Raw genomic sequence first — 21,612 nt, forward strand, 5'->3', positions numbered from 1 at the left:
GACCCATAAATAGGTTGACGTACGAGGGGGCCATCCTGGTACCCATGGCTGTTCCCTTTAATTGCTGGTATCTCTGGCCTTCAAAAGTGAAGAAGTTGCGGGTTAGGATGAAGCTGGCTAAGGTAATGAGGAAAGAGGTTTTAGGTAGGGTAGCAGGTGATCGGCATGAAAGGATGTCTGCTTGTGTCTGTGTATGTGCGGATGGATATGTGTGTGTGTGTGTGTGTGTGTGTGTGTGTGTGTGTGTGTGTGTGTGTATACCTGTCCTTTTTTCCCCTTAAGGTAAGTATTTCCGCTCCTGGGATTGGAATGACTCCTTTTCCTCTCCCTTAAAATCCACATCTTTTCGTCTTTCCCTCTCCTTCCCTCTTTCCTGAAGAAGAAACTGTTGGTTGCGAAAGCTTGAATTTTGTGTGTATGTTTGTGTATCTATCAACCTGCCAGGGCTTTTGGTTGGTAGGTCACATCAACTTTGTTTTTAAAATAGAAAGAAACTTCCACATGGGAAAAATATATTAAAAACAAAGATTCCAAGACTTACCAAGTGGTAAAGCGCCGGCAGACAGGCACAATGAACAAAACACACACACAGAATTACTAGCTTTCGCAACCGATGGTTGCTTCTTCATGAAGGAGAGGGAAAGACGAAAGGATGTGGGTTTTAAGGGAGAGGGTAAGGAGTCATTCCAATCCCGGGAGCGGAAAGACTTCCCTTAGGGGGAAAAAAGGGACAGGTGTACACTCGCACACACGCACACACACACACACACACACACACACACACACACACACACACACACACACACACACACATATATCCATCCGCACGTACACAGACACAAGCAGACATATTTAAAGGCAAAGAGTAAGGGCAGAGATGTCAGTCGAGGCGGAAGTACAGAGGCAAAGAAGTTGTTGAAAGACAGGTGAGGTATGAGCAGCGGCAACTTGAAATTAGCGGAGGTTGAGGCCTGGTGGATATCGAGAAGAGAGGATATTCTGAAGGGCGAGTTCCCATCTCCGGAGTTCGGATAGGTTGGTGTTGGTGGGAAGTATCCAGATAACTCGGACGGCGTAACACTGTGCCAAGATGTGCTGGCCGTGCACCAAGGCATGTTTAGCCACAGGGTGATCCTCATTACCAACAAACACTGTCTGCCTGTGTCCATTCATGCGAATGGACAGTTTGTTGCTGGTCATTCCCACATAGAAAGCGTCACAGTGCAGGCAGGTCAGTTGGTAAATCACGTGGGTGCTTTCACACGTGGCTCTCCCTTTGATCGTGTACACCTTCCGGGTTACAGGACTGGAGTAGGTGGTGGTGGGAGGGTGCATAGGACAGGTTTTACACTGGGGGCAGTTGCAAGGGTAGGAGCCAGAGGGTAGGGAAGGTGGTTTGGGGATTTCATAGGGATGAACCAAGAGGTTACGAAGGTTAGGTGGACGGCGGAGAGACACTCTTGGTGGAGTGGGGAGGATTTCATGAAGGATGGATCTCATTTCGGTGCAGGATTTTAGGAAGTCGTATCCCTGCTGGAGAGCCACATTCAAGGTCTGATCCAGTCCCGGGAAGTATTCTGTCACAAGTGGGACACTTTTGAGGTTCTTCTGTGAGAGGTTCTGGGTTTGAGGGGATGAGGAAGTGACTCTGGTTATCTGCTTCTGTACCAGGTCGGGAGGGTAGTTGCGGGATGCGAAAGCTGTTAAGGTTGTTGGTGTAATGGTCGAGGGATTCAGGACTGGAGCAGATTCGTTTGCCACGAAGGCCTAGGCTGTAGGAAAGGGACTGTTTGATATGGAATGGGTGGCAGCTGTCATAATGGAGGTACTGTTGCTTGTTGGTGGGTTTGATGTGGACGGATGTGTGAAGCTGGCCATTGGACAGATGGAGGTCAACGTCTAGGAAAGTGGCATGGGATTTGGAGTAGGACCAGGTGAATCTGATGGAACCAAAGGAGTTGAGGTTGGAGAGGAAATTCTGGAGTTGTTCTTCACTGTGAGTCCAGATCATGAAGATGTCATCAATAAAAAGGCCTACAGCCTAGGCCTTCGTGGTGTGTTTGTGTGTTTTGTTCATTGTGCCTGTCTGCCGGCGCTTTCCTGCTTGGTAAGTCTTGGAATCTTTGTTTTTAATATACAACTTTGTTTTTAGATATATTTTTCCCACGTGGAATGTTTCCCTCTATATATATATTTTTTTTTCACGTATTTTTAATGTGATGTGTTAAGTTCAGAATCAGAAGTGGTGCTTCTCAACCCACTTATTTGTTTATGTGGCTGTCCCAACAGTTCCAAGATGCAAAACTGGAAATACCTAATGACTGAAACTATCTCTAATATACCATTACGGAGTGGTATTATCTGTGTGACAGATAAATCTACTTTCGGGTGCTGTGACTGTAGGGGTTGCAGCAAACAGGTCACATTGGCTCACTATGGGAAATAAACTTCCCAGTGGCTGTATTCACAGTTTGTATCTTGCTCAGGAGCTTGGTATATTGATTCTCAATTATAATTGTAACCATACATTCTGAACCTTGATTTTTAGCTGGAATTCCAATTGCTCGATTTCCACATGCTATGTACTTTGTGGCAGTAGCTTACCTGGCTTGTATCAGGCCACAACACAAAACTTCCCTTTTTATAAATTGGTGCTATATTTTAAGAACTCAATTTAGTTCACCGAAAGTACTCTAGGCAGTTTTTACTCTTGATTTTTTTCTGAATGTTCAGTCATCTTCAACTGTGATTAATATAAAAACTTATCTTCTGGTTCTGTCACTTCACAGTTAATTTTTACTATTTAATTACAGTGTGTTGATTATGTATAATATTAGTCATACAGAACAATACCCATCTTTAACAAATTGTTCTGGTGTCCTGTATCTTCCTTTGTGGACAGCTAAATATTTCAAATTTTCATGTAGGATGCATCTGTCCACTATTTATTAACTAATTACCTGACCTGATAGGATCTTTTCTTCACAACAATGGACAAATTTTTGTTTTGTTGCTTCAGTGATGATGTACAGCATACTCTGCAACACAATATCATGTATTGCTGGTATAAACCCTCTGTCTTGCCCACTCGTCTTATCTATGCAATCACATTAAATTGTCAAAAATTGATTATTGTTGTTGTTAAAAATTATTTGGACAGAGACAGACAAGTGGATCATATAGCACAGCTCATTGTTTTGAACTTAACAAAAGAACTACATGAATTTTCAACTAAGTGTAGAGGCATTGTGAGAACTTTAGTGGTCAATACTGTACTAGTAGTGTAAAACTGTAATTCATTTCATTTCATCAACAACTGATCCATCCAACCACAAGAATTTCAAACAGATTTGTTAACATGTTGGGTTTTATCATTCAGAAACATGGACAAGCCATGTCAAGTGCCCCAGGGGTCCTAGCTCAACACTCTTATACCCCACCAATAACAAAGCATTTTCCAAAACATGTACTACCTGCGGGAGTGGGGTACTTCATGACTACCACGGGAAAAAAAAAATCATTTATTGTTCTTAACTTTTACAGGTAACATACTGAGGTGTAAGCAGGGTCCAGTGCCAGAAAATATCTTTTACAACAATCTTAGCAATATCAATGCATTTTTGGTAATGTGTACTACCATGGGCCAGTACTTTATGATAACATCAAAAAAAATTTAAAAATTAAAATTTCATTAACTGTCATTGACCTTTATTCACAACATACTTTACACAGATATGTTTATGTGTAAGAAGGGTCCTCAACCAGGAAACATGAATATGACAGTTGTTGTGAAAAGTCACATCCACTACTAAGGCAAATTTGTGTGTTAAATTTTATGGAAAAATTTAAAACAATCATGAATCTAGTAGGAGAAATCACTAAAAATAATAATTTTTTCCAAATTTTAAAATATAAGGTACAGGGCTAGATTACAATATTTTGAAAAGGCAGGCATGAAGTACCCTCCCTTGGTACTGCAAGGGTTAATTTTATTCAAATCTGTACAGTTTGTACTGATGGGACCTGCACAAACTTCTGCCAACATTCAGCTTCGTCTGTAATGTTATGTACAATCTTGACCCATTTTCACATGGGCCACTTCCTATGGAACTGGAAATGTACAAATAAATCATCAAGTTTGTCAAGCCATTCCTCTTGACCTGAAAGAGTACATATCCTGTTCCCAGTGTCTTTCATTCAATACCTATTTCTCGTTACAATTTGGGAAAAATTTGTGATGAGACAATATTGCAGCATGTTTGACGAGGTGTTGCTTTCTGATAATCATTTATTTTATGTGTGAATTCTGTGCGAAAAAGCTTCCAGGATGGTAAGCTGGAGGATTGAGGCTCTCATTAGACCACAAGGAATGGCTAGGAAAACTTGATGATTTTTTCCAACCCATTTCCAGTTCTGAAAAAGTGACCCTTGCAAAAACAGCTCTATAGTTGAGTCGCCGTAAGTTGATCCCTGACTGTTACAGTGGCCTGGGTGCAGCAGCTTCCCACACCTCCCTCAACCAATTACAGAACATAATTTGTGCACACCTCCAGGACAATGCCCAACTCATCACAGCACTTTAGCAAGCTCCTGTTTTCACATTCAGCTGTCAGCACTTCACAGTTGAAAGCTGGCAACAGCACTGTGAGCTGTCGAGGATCTTCTTACATATCGAATACAGTATTTACACCATGTTACAGATGGAGCTGAAAGTTGGCAGAAGCCCCACACCAATCACTTACAACACTCTGTGCAACATCAAATAAAAATGTAGGTAGTTCAGACAGCAGCATCTTCCACACTGTATCACTTGAGACAAATGACCCACTTGAAGAGCCTTGGATTTAGTGAATTCTGGTGTTGAAAGTACAGAGCATTTGACTTTCTACAGCTTAGACATTTGGTAAAAGTTCATCGTTGAGAAAAATGTAGTAGCATTTTTGCCTGCCATCGCAAACACCAGCTATGGAGAGAGGAAAAAAAAAAATTTTTTAAAAACAAAAGAGAGCGCAAATAAATTAGCATGTGCAGAACCTCCTACTCATCTTGTACACATTCTTATCTAGACAGCTGCAGACTGCTTACTAATTCACCTACAGAAGATAATTGGGAAAATCTACCAACATTTTCATATTTATGCTGCACACTTTAATAAACTAAAACTCATTCCTGAATGTTAATAAAAGAAGACTGAGAATAGCAAAGGGAAAGCAGAAATTCTGAACCTGGTTTTCAAATGTTCATTTACAAATGAAAACACAGGGGTTTGTCTCGACTTAACTCACACACCACTGCAAAGATGAGTGATATAAATTTTAGTGTCAGTGGTGTTGAGAAACATCAGAAGTCGCAAAAACTGAACAAAGTTCCATAGCCCAATGGAATCCGTATCAGATTCTATGTCCAATTTGCAACTAAGTTAGACCCTTTTCTATGTGTAATCTTTCATAGACCCATTGGGGGAAAAAAAACATGCACAGTATGTGACAAACCAAGCTGGGATATTTTTACTTCCCCTCTTGTTTTTCCATCTGCCTCCTTAAAATTCATTTTTTTCATTTCTGACTAATTACCATTGAAAGATGTGAGTATAATCTGCATTTTCATAAAAAAGAAATGCTGGCATTCAGCTTTAAAGAATGTAACACCAGATCTAATTTTATGCTTAGTTTTGTATATGTCATCAATTTCCTAATTTATTTTGACTGTTCCTAGTTAATACTTTTGTTAAAGGGTGAAATCAGTAATTGTTTTGTAACTTAAATTCTATTGTTAGCCTACAAACAAATATAAATTCTGTACTAATTATAAACATTTGGAGGAACAACTACTAGTATTCTTAAAAGATCGATTTGGCTCTATTCAAAACCATGTTAGCAAAGCCAGCCCTTAACTAATTCCAAAGTAATTACCAGTTTTTTCAAAATTATTGTTTGCGTAACTAAATAAATTAAATTCATGATTTAAACAAATAATTCAGCTTAAATAGAGTAGAAGAAACTGTTAAAAAGAAGGAAGTTCTCAATGTATTCAGTTAATTGAATGGGCTATGTTTAAATTGTAATTTCTGTAAATTAAACATCAAACAATGTGTAGTTTCAGTGCCTATTATTGTGAGGATATAAAAGGGCCCAACTTTTGGTCCCGAGACAGTCAGTCCATGGCCAAATTTCAGACAAGAAAACTATGTTGGTTACAGCAAACAACTTAGCTGTGATGTAAGTGTTACACCAATAGGACCTGTATTAAAGCAATGACAGTGTCTGGTCAACTTATTTGAAAGACTGTGAAATGTGTGGTTAGGTTTTTAATGCTCGTCGATATTCAACAGTAAACTATTGTAGCAGTATGTTGATGTTTGTCTGCAAACTATTAATGAGGCTTATCAAAAGTTAAACAATAGTGCACTGGTCATATAACTGTGTATTATTGGGGGGTTGTGAACAGTAAAAGTAAAGAACTGTGAAACGCAAGTGTGCACCTGTTAGCTACATCATTTAAAGTAGTCAGTGTTGTACTTCCACCCCCCCCCCCCCATTTTTCAGCCAGTGTAGGAACGCAGTACATCAACACCAAGGAGAATCAATGACGAAATGAAGCAGGTGAACATCACAAGTAGTTGAAAGAAAGCACAGGCCACACCAGTCTACAAGAAGAGTAATAGAAGTGATCCACAAAATTACCACCCTATATCTTTGACATCCATTTGTTGTAGAACATATATATGCTGGTTGGCACGGAGGAGGTCATTATCAACAGGACAAAACTGGAATCAGTCAACTCATACAAATAAGTGGACATAACACTTTGTTGAGATATGATACAGTACCATCATGTAGGTTCACTTATAGGAAGAGCAGGTTGTAGACATCAGTTTACTGGTAAAATACCGTGCTAAAGAAATGCAATCAGTCTACAAAGGAGGTTGCTTACAAACCACTGTTGCGACCAATCCTAGAATATTGCTCAAATGCGTCAGACCTGTACCAAACAGAACTAACAGGGAATGCTGAACATATAGAGAGTGGTGTAGCATGAATGGTCACAGCTTTGTTTGGTCCATGGGATGCTGAAAAAACTGAACTGGCACACACTTTATTATAGACACAAATTGTCCCGAGAAGGCCTACTAACAAAGTTTCAAGAGCAAGATCTAAATGATGATTCTAGGAATATACTATAGTATGCTAAATATTGCCCCCATAGACTGTCAGGACAAGGTTAGAGTAATTACAGCACAAAAGCATTTAAACACTCATTCTTTGCACACTCCATACGTGAATGGAGTAGTAAAAAGCCCTAATAACTGGTACAACAGGATGGAAACACTGCCACGCGCTTCATGGCAGTCCCAGAGTATGGGTCAAGATGTAGGAAAGAGAAACCGGAAGACAGCAGACAGGTGAATCACTTAAGTATCAAGTCATGATGATTGCTGATCTTTAGATACATTTCCTTTCTTTATACTTTTAATCATTCTATGTACTTGATCTTGCATCATTTCAAAAATGCAGAGGCAGTTTATCCATTTGTCACATCCTACAAGCCCCACACTGTCAGAGACTCCACAACCACATTGCCCAGTTTTTTGAAATGCACCAACACCATCAGCAGTTTTGAACTGAAAATAATAATATGGTTCACGATTATTTGTGTGTGACTGTGCACTATATTCTAAGCATTGGACATAATAGCTCACTGATACAAAAATAGTGAACACTTTTTAATGTCTGTAGACAACATTCAACATAATTCTATTTATTAAACAGCATTTTGCATTATTCATATGCATTAAGCTGTGGTCTGTCCGTGAATGTAACTTCTATGTTAGGATATATTTATTAATACAATTCTGGCTTTAGTCAAGTTAGAAAATAAAAATACTGTGATTGAAGATGGAATTATTATTAACAAATGTATCCCTAACCTAGCACTTTTTATATTATGTATTGGTACAAGAGATTTTTTTTTACATGTTCTGTTCCACTGTGGTCTTTCATGTGCTATTATAAACATTTTTCCTGGTTTATGAAAAAGCACTTTATTATTCATAAAATGAACAAACATTTAAGACTTGTGACAGCACTAACGGAGGTACCTGTAATGTTAGCAAAAATTGTGGTTTCCTTCAGCATTTGCAAAAGCACACGGAACGTAATACAGTGCTCAATATTTGCAGTATGGTTACAATGTGACCATTTGATTTTTTTTTCCAGGCAAAAGAGCCAAAAATGAATCTTTCACTTTTTGCAAGTGGTCACTTTTTCAAATTATGGCAACTGAGCACTATTTCAGACTTTCAAATGTGTTTGTCCCACATTTTTTCCAAATGTATTTTGTGTGTCCTAGAACTGCTTCTTTCCATTTGATTGGTGTTGTTTGATAAGGCACATTAAGTTCTCCTTCTATCATGCTGTTCCATATTTACTGGACAATGTCTGAGGGTTTGTTGAGAGACACTAGAGGCAAACAAATGTGGCATCAAGAATTCCAGCCAGCCAAGGACGTGCCCTTGTGCGATCTTATTGGTATTAGAAACAAAAACTTCACAAAAAGAATGTTAGCTTAGCCAAGTGCTTTCTTCAGTCTGAATAGTATGATATCTGCAATATGGTTTTATAAGGCACGAGGATGTGCCTAAGTGAAAGCCACTGTGTCGTCCATGCAAGCCTGTTTCACCAACTCAGTCAATGGTGGCAAATAAACTTAAAGAGATTTGGAAAGTAATCCTTTTTATTTAGTGTCAAAACAATGGATATACTTTGAGTGGAGTCAGTAAAAGGTATTTCTATTTTTAGCAAAGTGTTGCATGTTTCATGTGTTTCATAACACCATATATTGGCAAAGTTCTGTGGAATACACCAGTTACTGACATTGCAGTGTTGACTTTAAAAAAAATAAAAAAGACATGATCAGAAAGAATCTGCTATAAGATCTGACTTTATTCAATTACTTGTTTCTGCAACTTTATCATCATCTAGGTGTAGGTAGCAGAATAATGTTGGCTAACTATGGAAATCATTATTGCCATTTTGAACCAGGAATCAAAAACATTATGAGCATTTGGATAAGTACCTGTTTAATTGGCACAGTGTATAATATCTATGAACTTTGCAATAAACAAGTTCATCTTTAAAAAAAATCAGTGAAGTTTCAAGATGAACTTGTTTACTGTTATCTTTACCAATTTTACATAATAAGCCAGTTATATAACTGCATATCCAAAACTTTATAATTTTCAGTTATTCATGTCACGTACTACAGCTTCCTTGAAGTCATGTCTTACTTTTTCACATATTCAAAAGCTGCTGAGCACCACCTACACAAAAATATGAAAATAACAATCATATATTTGATATCCAGTATAGTTATGTCAATATGACAAGTCCATTACTTTGTAATGTCATTTCACAAGTCATATCTGTTTATAAAAATTGGCCCTCTGATGTACTACCATTGATGTATATACATTTTCAATGGTCAATGCCTGTGACACCAAGAAAGCATGTGCTTGTGCAGCAACATGTTGTCGGGCATTGTCTTGCTGAAGAATGCGTCTGGGGTGTTGTGCAGAAAGCGTATGGCTGAAAGTCGCAAGAACACAGGTCACAGTGCCCTGGACACACACCTGCAATGATTCATGGTTGTACTCAGTAGCACCCCACACAATAAGGCCTTGAGTTGGCACAGTATGTCTTGCGCAAATGCAGTCACTGTGATGCCACTCTTCCTGTCTGTGGTGAACCAAAATGCAGCCATCATTTTCAAACAAACAGAACTTGGATTCATCCGAAAACACTGCCTGATACCATTTCTGTCCCCTGTGTTATTATTCCATACAACACTGCTGTTTAGTATGTTTCTGCACATTCATCAAAGGTAGGCAGAGAAGTGGACAACGCTCAATAGCCATACAGTAATAAATGGTGACAGATTGTCACCCCTGATAGGGTACAATGTGTTACACTGTTCCACTCTTGCACCAGAGCTAAGGAGGACAAAGATCTACCTTGCAATGCCATTTGGATGAGATATCAATCTTCTCAGGTAGGGAGGGGGGTAGGGGGGCAAGTGAGTGGAGGAGGGGGTAGGGGGGGGGGGTATGGGTGGTGCAGCCTTCCACAAACCCATTCTCACATGCCCATTGCACTGCTGAACATTTCATCACACATGAGGAGTGATATCCCAGATGGAGGCATCACATTATCTCATGCCAATAATGCGCTCTCTTTCAAAGTCACTGATTTAACGGTACGGTTTGTGCATACATCAGTGAGGCATCCTGCACATCTGCTCAAGTCACACTGATGCTTTACCTTCAGGTTATAGAAACTACAAAACCCACATACACATTTCACCGGTAGGTGTTGTTACACTGAATATCAATGTTGACTTATAACCCATGGGCTGACATGGTTCAAATGCTAATCATTTCTGCAGAACACATTAAAGTACACATCCTGTGAATATGAATGTCCTATCTCTAGTCATTTAAGGTGTTCTGTTTTTTTTAATGAGTATATTTTTAATAGAACAAAAAATGATGATGATCTTATCATTCTACTAACACATTACCTCTTGTCATTTCTGGTACCATACAAAATGTTTTCTTATAAAGAATTGTTATTTTGTTTCCTCCTTCATTACTGTTTTGTAGTACAATTTGCATTCATTTGTCAGTTCTTGTCTCCTCCTAGACACCACCTACTTCTTCCTCAGAATGTGACTACTTTGGTGCAAGTGTGAGAACATTGGGAGAAATGGACTGAGGGAACTCGGGCAATGGCTTCAGACAGTGGGGCATACCCAGTTGCTTTGTGTCACCACCTTAGTGCACTTGGGTCACAACAATGTGTACGTTAGAAACTCAACTGCTTCTACTATTTCATATTTAGAAAAAAAAATTCAGAACTTCAGAACCACAGAATCAACGAGAGGTTGAAAGCGTTGTTAAACAAACACAAAATGTAATATTGTGGTATTGTCAGAAATGTAGAAAAAGAGCAAATATAATACAGATACTCATCCGTTATCAATCATAATCATTAGCTGTATTCAACAAGTTTTTTTGTATCAATTGCACATAACTGTGTTACATTAGAAATTTGCTTTAAGACAAACATACTTACCTCTGAAACAATAACAAATGATTTCATTTTTAGTTTCTCTGGTCTCAGTTCCAGAATGCAAGGCTCTAAGTCATCTTTAGCTGAGAGATGTATGCAAGTCTCTAAGCTTACAACACTTTCCAGATCCTTCCTGCAAACACAATTCACAACATTGACACAATGGTTAGTTTCATCTCTTTCTCACATTGTTAAAATTCTGTTGTGAATGTACTTATTTTAGCCTTAAGTTTGCTGAAAATTTGATGCATTTCAAAAATAATTTTCAATGTGTTAATTTTATTTAAAGAAAATAACCACTACCTCCATCAGGTGCAATACTAACATTTAAATCTGAGTAATGGAGTCAGAAATGTAAACATGTTGGACTATTATGTCTCAGTTTTTGTTTATTATTTAATTATGGTTTACCTATGTTTCACGGTTTCTGAGGGGACTGTAACACACAGTTTCCATAAACGTCCACAATTGCAACATAAAGGGCACATCAAGGTGATTAAACACACAAAAAATAATGCATTATATACTAAATCACACTTCTTTATTAAGCTTATAATAAGAAAGCCCATTTATATAATCATAATATAAACAAACAGAAACAAAAAGTCAGAACTGCATTCAACAACTTCTTTAATGTTAATATTTTAAAAATTGGATTGGAAACATACAAGATGGTTGTTCTAGTAGTATATAGGACCCTCATTTTAAACTTTGCTATGCAATTTTAGAGGTGGTGCTAATAAGAATTAGTGGGAAATGATTTTGTAAAGATATTTCAACACCAGTTTCATCTAAGGGCACCTTGAGTTATTGATAGGCAGCATGGTTTAATTGCCACAGTAACATTCCCAACAAGAATAAGACAACATGCAACTGTGATTGATAATTTATTTCTAAATACACCTGTCTTTCATAAAACAGATGTGAGCTGCATAATAAATTGTCTACACAACCATGAACGTGTAATACCAACAATAAAGTATCTCCACAAATCATGTTCAACTGAGAATGGAAAACTAAAATTTCCCCGAACTGTAAATGCTTGCACTATTGAAGGAGAATTTGCAGGGTGAAAAATGGGAAGTAAATTACAGAACCCACATCAGATGTGATTGAATTATTTCCAAAAATATGTGTACTACACAACGATTCCAGTTTGGCTCTTCAATGGACCAAAGATAAACACAAATGGAAAGATAGTGTATTTAAAATTTGGGAATGAGGAATCTTAAACCCCGGAAGAATTCACAAAAAGCCGATTAGCAAATTCTTCAGTATCATCAAAAACATAAAAACCATATACTATGCACAACAAATTCAAAATTCCAACAATGGAGAAAAGGCATTTTGGAGTGTGATTAGGCATGAAAGGAATAAAATAACTAAGGCAAATACTCAACCTACTGACACCAGTTTTCGTGAGAGAGAATGTTCATATCCAGTCACTGATCACCAAATTAAGTGAATTCTTCACAACAGAAGCACAAAATAAAGGGGTGGAAAAAAATGAACTATTAAAATAAATCCACTGCACTTAAATCAATACGGTGTAAAGATAAAAATTATGCCTAACTAGATGAGTTTAATCTGCCTCGACTTTTTATAAAAGGGTGCTGCAACTGCATAATTAAGTCAGGAAATAAATATGACTTTAGTCATTGACTGTTAGCAATGCTAGCTGACAGTGGAAAATTTTGCAATACTGTCGATTAGAGCCAATTATTTATTACAGTGTACTCTCCAAGTTGCACACATATCAACAACTATAACTGCATGTCTCATTTGGCGTGTGCAGGAGAGAACACTAAGTGAATGAGAAGGTCTGTTACACTTTCTCATTTATTTAACAAATCCATGATGACATTTTCTTAAGTCATCTGCAAAACCTACTTAATAATGATCTCAAGAGGATGAACTGTACTCAAGGATGCAGAGAACAAGGATTTTATAAGCTACTTTCCTTTGTAGGTGAGTTACAATTCCTTAGAATTCTTTCAGTGAATTTTAATTTGGCATTCATCTATCTTACCAGTTTAAATCACTCCAGACAGACAGATTGCTATGTATACAGCATTTATAATTGTTAGTAAATAATGATCATATTGAACACCCCAACTGGTACTAATTTAATAATTAATGAACACCACCTTAGCTGTATTATCACACATTTATCATGCTATGATCGGTTTCCTTCTTAGGACATTTTCAGGTTGTCAAGCTGTGCTAAAGTCATGACATGAACAGTCTGGTTGTCATGTGTACTGTGAAAGACCAGGTCCAGAAACAATTACCACAAATCTTCTGCTCACTGCCTGGTGGAAGTATGGCGAGCAGGCATGGCATGCTGCATACAAGTGCCTGGTCACCATACCTCCACCAGCTAGTCATGAAAATGTTTGTGAACACTGTTCCTGAATTTGGTCTTTCACATTACATATGACATCCAGACCATTTATGTCATTACTTTAGCACAACTTGGCAACCTGAAGATATTCTAAGAATGAAATTGGTCACCGCACAACAAATGTGTAATAATACAGCTGAGGTGATGTTCATTAATGATTAAAATAATTGTTGACTAATTAAAAATTTATGTCTTTCTGCAGCTTTGAGTGTAATATGTTATGCCTGATTAAACTGATACCCAACTGACCACCACTGCACTAACTGTGAATTCTTTGTAGGTCTTCCCATATCCAGCTACAATTTTCCGGCATTGTGACCTTATCTCACACAAAAGCATCATATATGAACAGTCTCCGCTAGCTTCCAACATTATCCATCAGATAAGTAACACAAATTGTTCTTTAACTCAGTGTTTGAGTACAGCAATTTCTATACTGACATCTGATGATTTCTCCCTACTAAAATCTGTATACCAAGTTTACATCCATAGCTACATTTGTATTTGATGTTTTTCCCATTAACATCAGCAAGCCAAGTTCTATCTGTAAGGAAGTCCTCAGTGTTATCACAATTTTGCTGCAACATTCTGTAATCTTGTATTTTGTATACTAGGTGGCAGTGTTTTAACTGTATGAAGCGCATTCCAGAAGTCAAGTCTTACACCGCTGTCAGGTGCCTTCTGAATCTCACCGATATAAAGACTGAGCCATATTTTGCAGAATCCCTGTTCATGAAATCCATGTTGATTGCAACACTCACCCAAAAAGTTAAAATACACATGCACAATACACAATTCTACAACAACCTGACATCTGCAAAATAAGGCTATGACCTATGATAAATTGTAGCAAGGAGAGAAATGTCTTATCATACAGGACTATACAAATTCCCCCATCAACTCATCACATATCTTTTGTGTAGATGTCTCATCAATGCGCCAAAATCTTATCTATAGAAAAAAACTTGTTACACAAGCTGTAACATGGTTGTGACTCAAACAGTGATCTGGAAAGTGAACAGCAAATTTCTATATCAAAAAATGTTAGATCATCAGACTACCAGCTTTGGTCAGCAATGACCATCTACAGATCTGTTTTGAAAACATATCCTAATACAATGGAGCCATAGTGGCACCATCAAATGATAAACAAAACACTGAGCTGATTTTGTGTTTATCTTTTGACAGTTTCATTATGGCTTCATTATTTTATAACATGTTTTTAAAACAGATCTGAATATGGCCACTGCTGACTGAACCCAGTACTATGCGGTCCCAACATTTTGTGATCTAAGAAAGAAATAAAGACATTTGTTGAAAATGTGAAAACTTATTACTTTTGCTAACAGCTGTTCTTCACCCTCAAATTATCTATAGTGAGTGCAATGGAATGTGTGTATAATTTGCACAAACTAACTCAAAGAACTCAAAAGTCAGCAAAAATTAACTGTACTAACTAAAACACCTTTTTACTTCATTTCACAAAATAAGTTTTTGTTTAGTTAATACAATGTACAGTCTTTTGCCAAGAAACTACAGCTGACTATGTTCAAACAATTACAAATAAATAAATCAGCTTCCAGCAGTTTCATCAGCCCGTTTTCCAGCTTGAATGATACTTACAGAAATGAAATTCGATCACACCGTGTTATGAATTAAATGTTCTGGTGATCTCAAGTGGTGTAGAGTGTTTTCAGGTGGTCATACTGGTCAGTTTTTCTGTGTGCCTTTATATCTTGACCTGGAGAGAGATGAGTGGTTCATACTCAAGTGAACATTCTTTGACAGACATTATGGAAACTTGGGAAGCAGAAAATCTATGGCACAGGCAATCAGCAATAACTGATGTGACTACCAACTTTCTGGAAACTAAAAACCAACAACATGGTTCAATTTTCAGATGCTGTGCTAAAGTGAATGGATACAGGAAGATTAGGGAGCCATAATATGGGGAGGATGTCACTCAGAGGGAGTCTACCCATACACAAACTGTTCCAGAAAGAAATCTTCTATTTATTTATTTATTCATCCAATGATCATTTCACAATGATATACGAATTGTCATGATAACACAATGAAAATCAATAGCTCAAAATATGCGCGCATGTGCATGAACACATGTGTGCGCGCACAGTATATATATGAGGGCAATCTAAAAAAAAGGTCTCCAAAGTGCTAGGCCACGGGCCACAGGGAAACTGTTTGCATGGCTATCAGCCACACTATTTTGACACCCCCCCCCCCCCCCCCCTCCCCTGTACACAGAAAGAACCGCACATCCACTGGAGCTTTCAGTCTTAGCTCGGCAGCCAGTTACAATGAAGCTCCCATTAGTCACTACCACCAGGTGTGAAGTTCACACAGATATTACGTTTTTGAGTGTGAAAGGCGTTAAACCAATTGACAGTCATTGACAGTTGATGGAAGTGTATAGAGAGTCTTGTATGGATGTCAAAATATCCTCAAGTGGTGTAGAGTGTTTTCAGGTGGTCATACTGAAATTCACAATGAGATAAAAAGAGCAAGTCCACCACTTCCTGAAGAGACAATCGCAAAGCTTCAAAAAATTGTGCAACAAGCACAGCAGATCACTCTCGATGAACTCTGCAATGTTGTTCCCGAGGTTTCACAAAGCACCATTCATTGCACTTCTACTGAAGAGTTGAAATTTTGGAAGGTATGCACAAGATGGTTCCAAGAATTTTGATAGAAAACCATAAGTGGCAGCATGCTGAAACCTGACACCAAATTCTTCCATGTTATGCAGATGAAACGGGCAGCCTTTTGGATTCAACAGTCATGGGCAATGAAACCTGAGCTTCCCACTTCACAACTGAGGCCAAACAACAATCACATGATTGGCAGCATTCTGATTCACCCAAGCTAAGAAAATTCAAAAGGACACAGTATGCCTATAAAGTCATGGCAATTGTATTTTGGGACCAAAATGGGATATTGTTGATTGACTTCATGGTTCTCAGGACAACAATAAATGCCAACAGGTATTGTTGAATATACAAAAACTCAGATGGGAAATTTAGAACAGAAGAAGAGGAATTTTGAGCAATGACCTAAGCTTCTCCACGACAATGCTCACCCGGATGTCGGTTGTCAAACCATAGATCTTCTGCACTGTTTGGATGGGACATCACCACCACCACCACCGCCACCACCACCCCCCATCCACCCCACAGTTCAGACTTTGTGCCCAGTGACTACCACTTGCTTCCCAAGTTGAAGGAACACTTGGGTGTTGTTCCTGAGGTTTCTTCAATGATGATGACAAGATGAAAGATGAGCCACAATGCTTCTTCAATAGCTTGATGGCTGACTAGTAGGACATGAACATAAAACAACTGCTACAGTGTTTACAAAAATGCATCAATTGAAAAAAAGGTCCAAATGGCTCTGAGCACTATGGGACTCAACTTCTGAAGTCAGTAGTCCCCTAGAACTTAGAACTGGTTAAACCTAACTAACCTAAGGACATCACACACATCCATGCCCGAGGCAGGATTCGAACCTGCGACCGTAGCGGTTTCGCGCTTCCAGACTGCAGCGCCTAGAACCGCACGGCCACTTCAGCCGGCACATCAATTGAAAAGGTGATTACACGGAAAAACAGAAAATGTTCAAGCTTCAAAACCATGTACAATTCATTGTAAATAAATGCTTCTTTATATTTAATTTTAGACCTCACTTTTGGGATCACAAAAAAAGCTTGGCAGCCAGAGACTGTGGTCATGCGTGTGGGAGTTGTGTCTGCTTGAGTGTATGTATGTTTTCTGTTCTGATGAAAGCCTGTTTGGCCAAAAGCTTTGTTTGACAGTCTTTTTATTGTGTCTATCTGTGACTCAGCATCTCTGCTATATGGTGAGTAGTAACTATCCTTTTCATGATATTGTAAAATGTTATAAATTTACCACGTGGTGCTGAAAATGTTTTTTGCACTGTTGTGAATTTGTAACATGACAATAATGAGGCACATACAAATAAATGTCAGTGTAACACCAAGTCAATGATGATCATGACATTTAAAAGTGATCAAGTCGAGAGCTAGTTGAATGCAAGTCTCTTTTTGCACATTACTACATCTGTCAAGTTCCAGAATAAGGACCTCTGTTACCAGAATGCCCTGTATTTTATGGCCACAGGCATACTACACCAACAAGTGACACTGAGAAACCTGTATTCATGGGAAATGAACTATCTCAGTTAGTGGTGACAATAGCTGCTATAAAACTTGGAACATAAATTAGATACACAATATTCAGAGGTTACTGATGCTGCATCTATTTTCAGTTTCTGTGCTACTTTTGCATCTACTGAGCAAAATGATTATGTACTGTGGGTGGAGTAGCGCACAAATCAACTACTTCTATATGGGTGTCCCCTTGCAGTAAATTTATACAGGTACTAAATACATTCCACCACACATTCCCGCAAGCTTAAACATTCAAGCTATAACAACAAATGAAAATAACACTTTTCAAAACTTCAGTGAAGCAAACATTGCAGTGAATACTGTAGTTGTGACAAGTTAAAACTGTGAGCCACACCAGGACTTGAACCCATATTCCAGTCTTCCTTGCAGCTGCTTCTCTTTATTAATTAAAATACACTCATAGCATATATCTTAAGGTTTTGCTTCATGTACCATGTGCAAAATATGATGATTAATGAACAAATTAACCTCCTCCCCAATTATTTATTGCTTTCCATCTCTCATGTGTGTACATATAAAATCTAATAATATTCTGTGATGTATATGCACAGACTGAAGAGAGAAATAAAAATTTGTACCGAGGACAGGATTCAAAACCAGATCTCCTGCTCACAAGGCAGATGTGCTAACCCCTATAACACCCTGGCAGATAACAAGCCTCCCTCCTCAATCCAAATTCCCATCAGGCCTCAGCTCATCTGGTATTCCTGCTAAACTGGAACAACTCTGCACAGGCTCTCCAACAGTACTGGAATAGCATCCTGGCATTGAACGAAATGGGGGATCCTGCCTGAAGTCTAGACGGGTCAACCGAAGCATCTGATTCCACCCGTCGGCTTTGACATGTGACATAAGGCTGTTGTGTTGTGTGATGTCACAACGACGCGGAGTCTAGTTTGTAAGAGTGGTGTGTTTGTAGGTGTTGTTTTGATTTGTTTTGATGTGAACAGTGGTGCTCTCTGGTGGTGTGTTTACGGGTAGTGAGTTATGTGGTGTTTGGGGTTCATTTGCGTGGTAGCATTGCACGTGTGTGGTATTGGCGAGACTGTGCTTTCAGTGGAATATTTTTGGGTGAGTTAACGATTTTGTTTTTGCTATGTCGACGTTATTGTAGTTTTTTTTTTCTGTTCGTCATGTGTGAATCTTGGTAAATTGCTTTGTTTATGTCTTTGGTGGGTATGGATATGACTGACAAGGTCAACAGTTTTTGGTTGTCAGAGATGATGGGGGACAGCGCATCGTCTCTAATAAAATTTCTTCAACTATTCGGATTTTTGGATGAAGTCGTGAATTGTTCAGTGTGTCGTGAAGAAATGAGGCTTACTTAAGTTGCAGCATGTCGGACTGTGGAGATGTAAGGATAACAAGTCAAGGGAAGTGTTCGATTCCAATTTTGTTGGTTTGTTGTTATTTTTGAGGTAGCTATGATTGCGGCCGTGGTTGTAGTTCTGGGTTTTATGATTTGGAATCGGTAGTTTTTGTTGATCTTTATAGGTCAAGGGAAGTGTTCAGTTCGAATGTGTGGTTGATGTGGGTGTTCCGGTATCGGGAGTTCCTGTTGAGATATATAGATCAAGGGAAGTGTTCGATTCCAAGTTGTTAGATCGGGAGCTGCAGTTGAAGTATATAGGTCAAGGGAAGTGTGCGATTCCAGAGCATATTTGGGGAGTTTAGTGTAGTCGGTTTTTTTTTTTTTTTTTTGTCGTTTTAGGTGGTTTGGTATGGTGGTGTGTGTCTAAATTTGTTAATATTTACTTTGGCCCCACCCAAAACAACCCAATTTCCCACACTTGTCCAGTTAGTTTCATTAGGTTTTTTGTGGAACGTTTATATGTTGGTTTTTCAATGTATTTTCGCGTTTGTGGTCATGTTAACGTAATGACGTCATAGGAGCCATATTGGAGTCTTAGTGTATGGTCGTTTCCGCCATATTTGTGACGTCATGGGTCAAAGCAAATGGGTGGGATCGGACGCTTCTGTATTCTGTCCAGATACAGCTTCTTTAATCAGATATAACTATATTGTTCCAGAGGCCTATTCACGTCTCAGCTATCTATGATGTATATACGTAGGCTGAAGAGATGAATGAAAATTTGCACCAAGCCCAGGATTCGAAGCTGGTTCTAAGGTGGGAAGCATGTTACAATGTCAGTGCAGTTGGGCAAATCCGCTGGTTGCTTAGTTGTTAGCACAGCTGCCTAGTGAGCAGAAGACCTGGCCTCGAATCCTGGCCTGGGTACAAATTTTCAGTCTGCATACATTCATCATAGATGCTTGAGAGTTGAAAGAGTCTCTGGAACCATATAGTTTCCTGTCGTAAAGTTCATTTCAAATACTGAACAGTATTGTCCTGCCACTAACATATAAAGAAACAAATATGTTTTGATAAATGCCAGGGCAGTTCCTTCAACTACGTTCCAACTGGGCATTATACATGGAGCTACATTCACCTGTCTTTGTATACAACTTACGTTTTCCTTTTATTAAGTTAACACACCCTCAACTATTGTAAAGTGGTCTTTGGACGAATACGTTAAACTACTAGCCTGCCTAGAGCTAATATAAATTAGTAAATATTAATTTTTGCTCAAGTAGAGCCACAATAATAGCAGTACTCGTTTGTACAGCATGCAACATAAAAGCTGGTATATTGACAAATCGAAGAGTATTCTATTGCAGAGAAAGACAGTTAAAAATGATCATCTAGAAATGAAGGACAGCGGGGATCATTCTGTGCGAGGTATATGGCCGTGAAACTCACAGCTTTTCTGGTGACGCTTCGGTGGTGAAGCTAATTGCATCATTTAGCTGTCTCTCATTAACAACATTCCAAGAACACGTTACATCGGACAGTAGTAGTTTCGAGTTTTCCTCCGACATTTTTACACGTTTCTCTGTCAGCCTGCAAGTAAATAAATAAATATATCAACTGCAAACATTACGTCATTTAATCATCTCCCACATTTACTGAAAGGTTTTACCGTACGTCTTTCAAGAACTAACTCAGAAGCTGAAACGGTGTTAACAGCATCCGACAGGCGCCAGCTGATATTTCACAACGCTTGTCATCACAACGCCAGTCAAGACAACACATCTTAAAAACACATATTTGTTTCTTTACGTGGATATATTGACTGGCCTTTTGACATTTATGCATCACTTCTCAATCGTACACAAAGCAAAGCTTCTCAAAGTGAAAGCTATGCAACGGCGAATGGTATATCTGTCACTGATTACTCGATTCGTGGCAGTCTGACACAGAAATATTGAATATTTATTGAATGTCCTCAGCTCCTTGATGAGGACGAAATATTGTATTGTGAACTTAAAATGCACAGATCTCTGCTAGCAACACCGCCTAGAGTGATAGCCCTGTTTGCAGCTGCGTTAACGCAAGAAACTTAGGGTAGAGAAATTGACGCGATTGATTTTTTTAAATATTCAAGTATTTTGTGAATATCTATTTCATGCTTGGCGAACCACTACGTTCTGTAATTGTTTGGAACAATTTTTGCTTGTTTAAGGATTTTACTTCGAATGCAGCATAAAAGAGCCTTCACTTAAAAACAAACTGTACCTCTGATACTGAGACTGAAATATCTTAAATATAGCGCAGTGAATTCAGTAAGCTGATATTTATATTACAGATTCCGTTTCTTTCTGAGGACGCTTAAACATGTAAGACAAAACGATAACAGTGAACAGCTGATAAGAGTAGGCTGAAGATTTGGAAGTTAATAACTGGTTACCAGCAAATGTAAAGTCACTAGACGTAAATATAACGACTCTGTAACTTTTTCGTCACCGATAATATCACATTTTCGGGATGAAAATGTCAAAACGTTGATTAACTTCTT

General features: G+C 38.4%; 1 protein-coding gene across 4 annotated transcripts in view; it reads right to left on the reverse strand.

The window, feature by feature from the left end:
* LOC126266975 (uncharacterized) overlaps window positions 1-21,155 on the reverse strand; it is a 38,678-nt gene extending 17,523 nt beyond the window's left edge. The window contains exons 1-3 of one of the 4 annotated variants that reach the window (XM_049971709.1): window positions 20,759-21,155; window positions 20,517-20,657; window positions 11,130-11,259 (exon numbers count right to left, since the gene is read on the reverse strand). In XM_049971709.1, coding sequence (XP_049827666.1) covers window positions 11,130-11,259; window positions 20,517-20,635 — 249 coding nt within the window. In that variant the 5' untranslated portion in view covers window positions 20,636-20,657; window positions 20,759-21,155. Of the gene's footprint in view, window positions 1-11,129; window positions 11,260-20,516; window positions 20,658-20,736 lie in introns of all 4 variants that reach the window. The other 3 variants (XM_049971708.1, XM_049971707.1, XM_049971710.1) reach the window with 3 other exon arrangements.
* Between the last annotated feature and the right edge of the window lie 457 nt (window positions 21,156-21,612).

This window comes from Schistocerca gregaria, chromosome 4 (genome assembly GCF_023897955.1).
Source record: "Schistocerca gregaria isolate iqSchGreg1 chromosome 4, iqSchGreg1.2, whole genome shotgun sequence".
Lineage (NCBI taxonomy): Eukaryota > Metazoa > Arthropoda > Insecta > Orthoptera > Acrididae > Schistocerca > Schistocerca gregaria.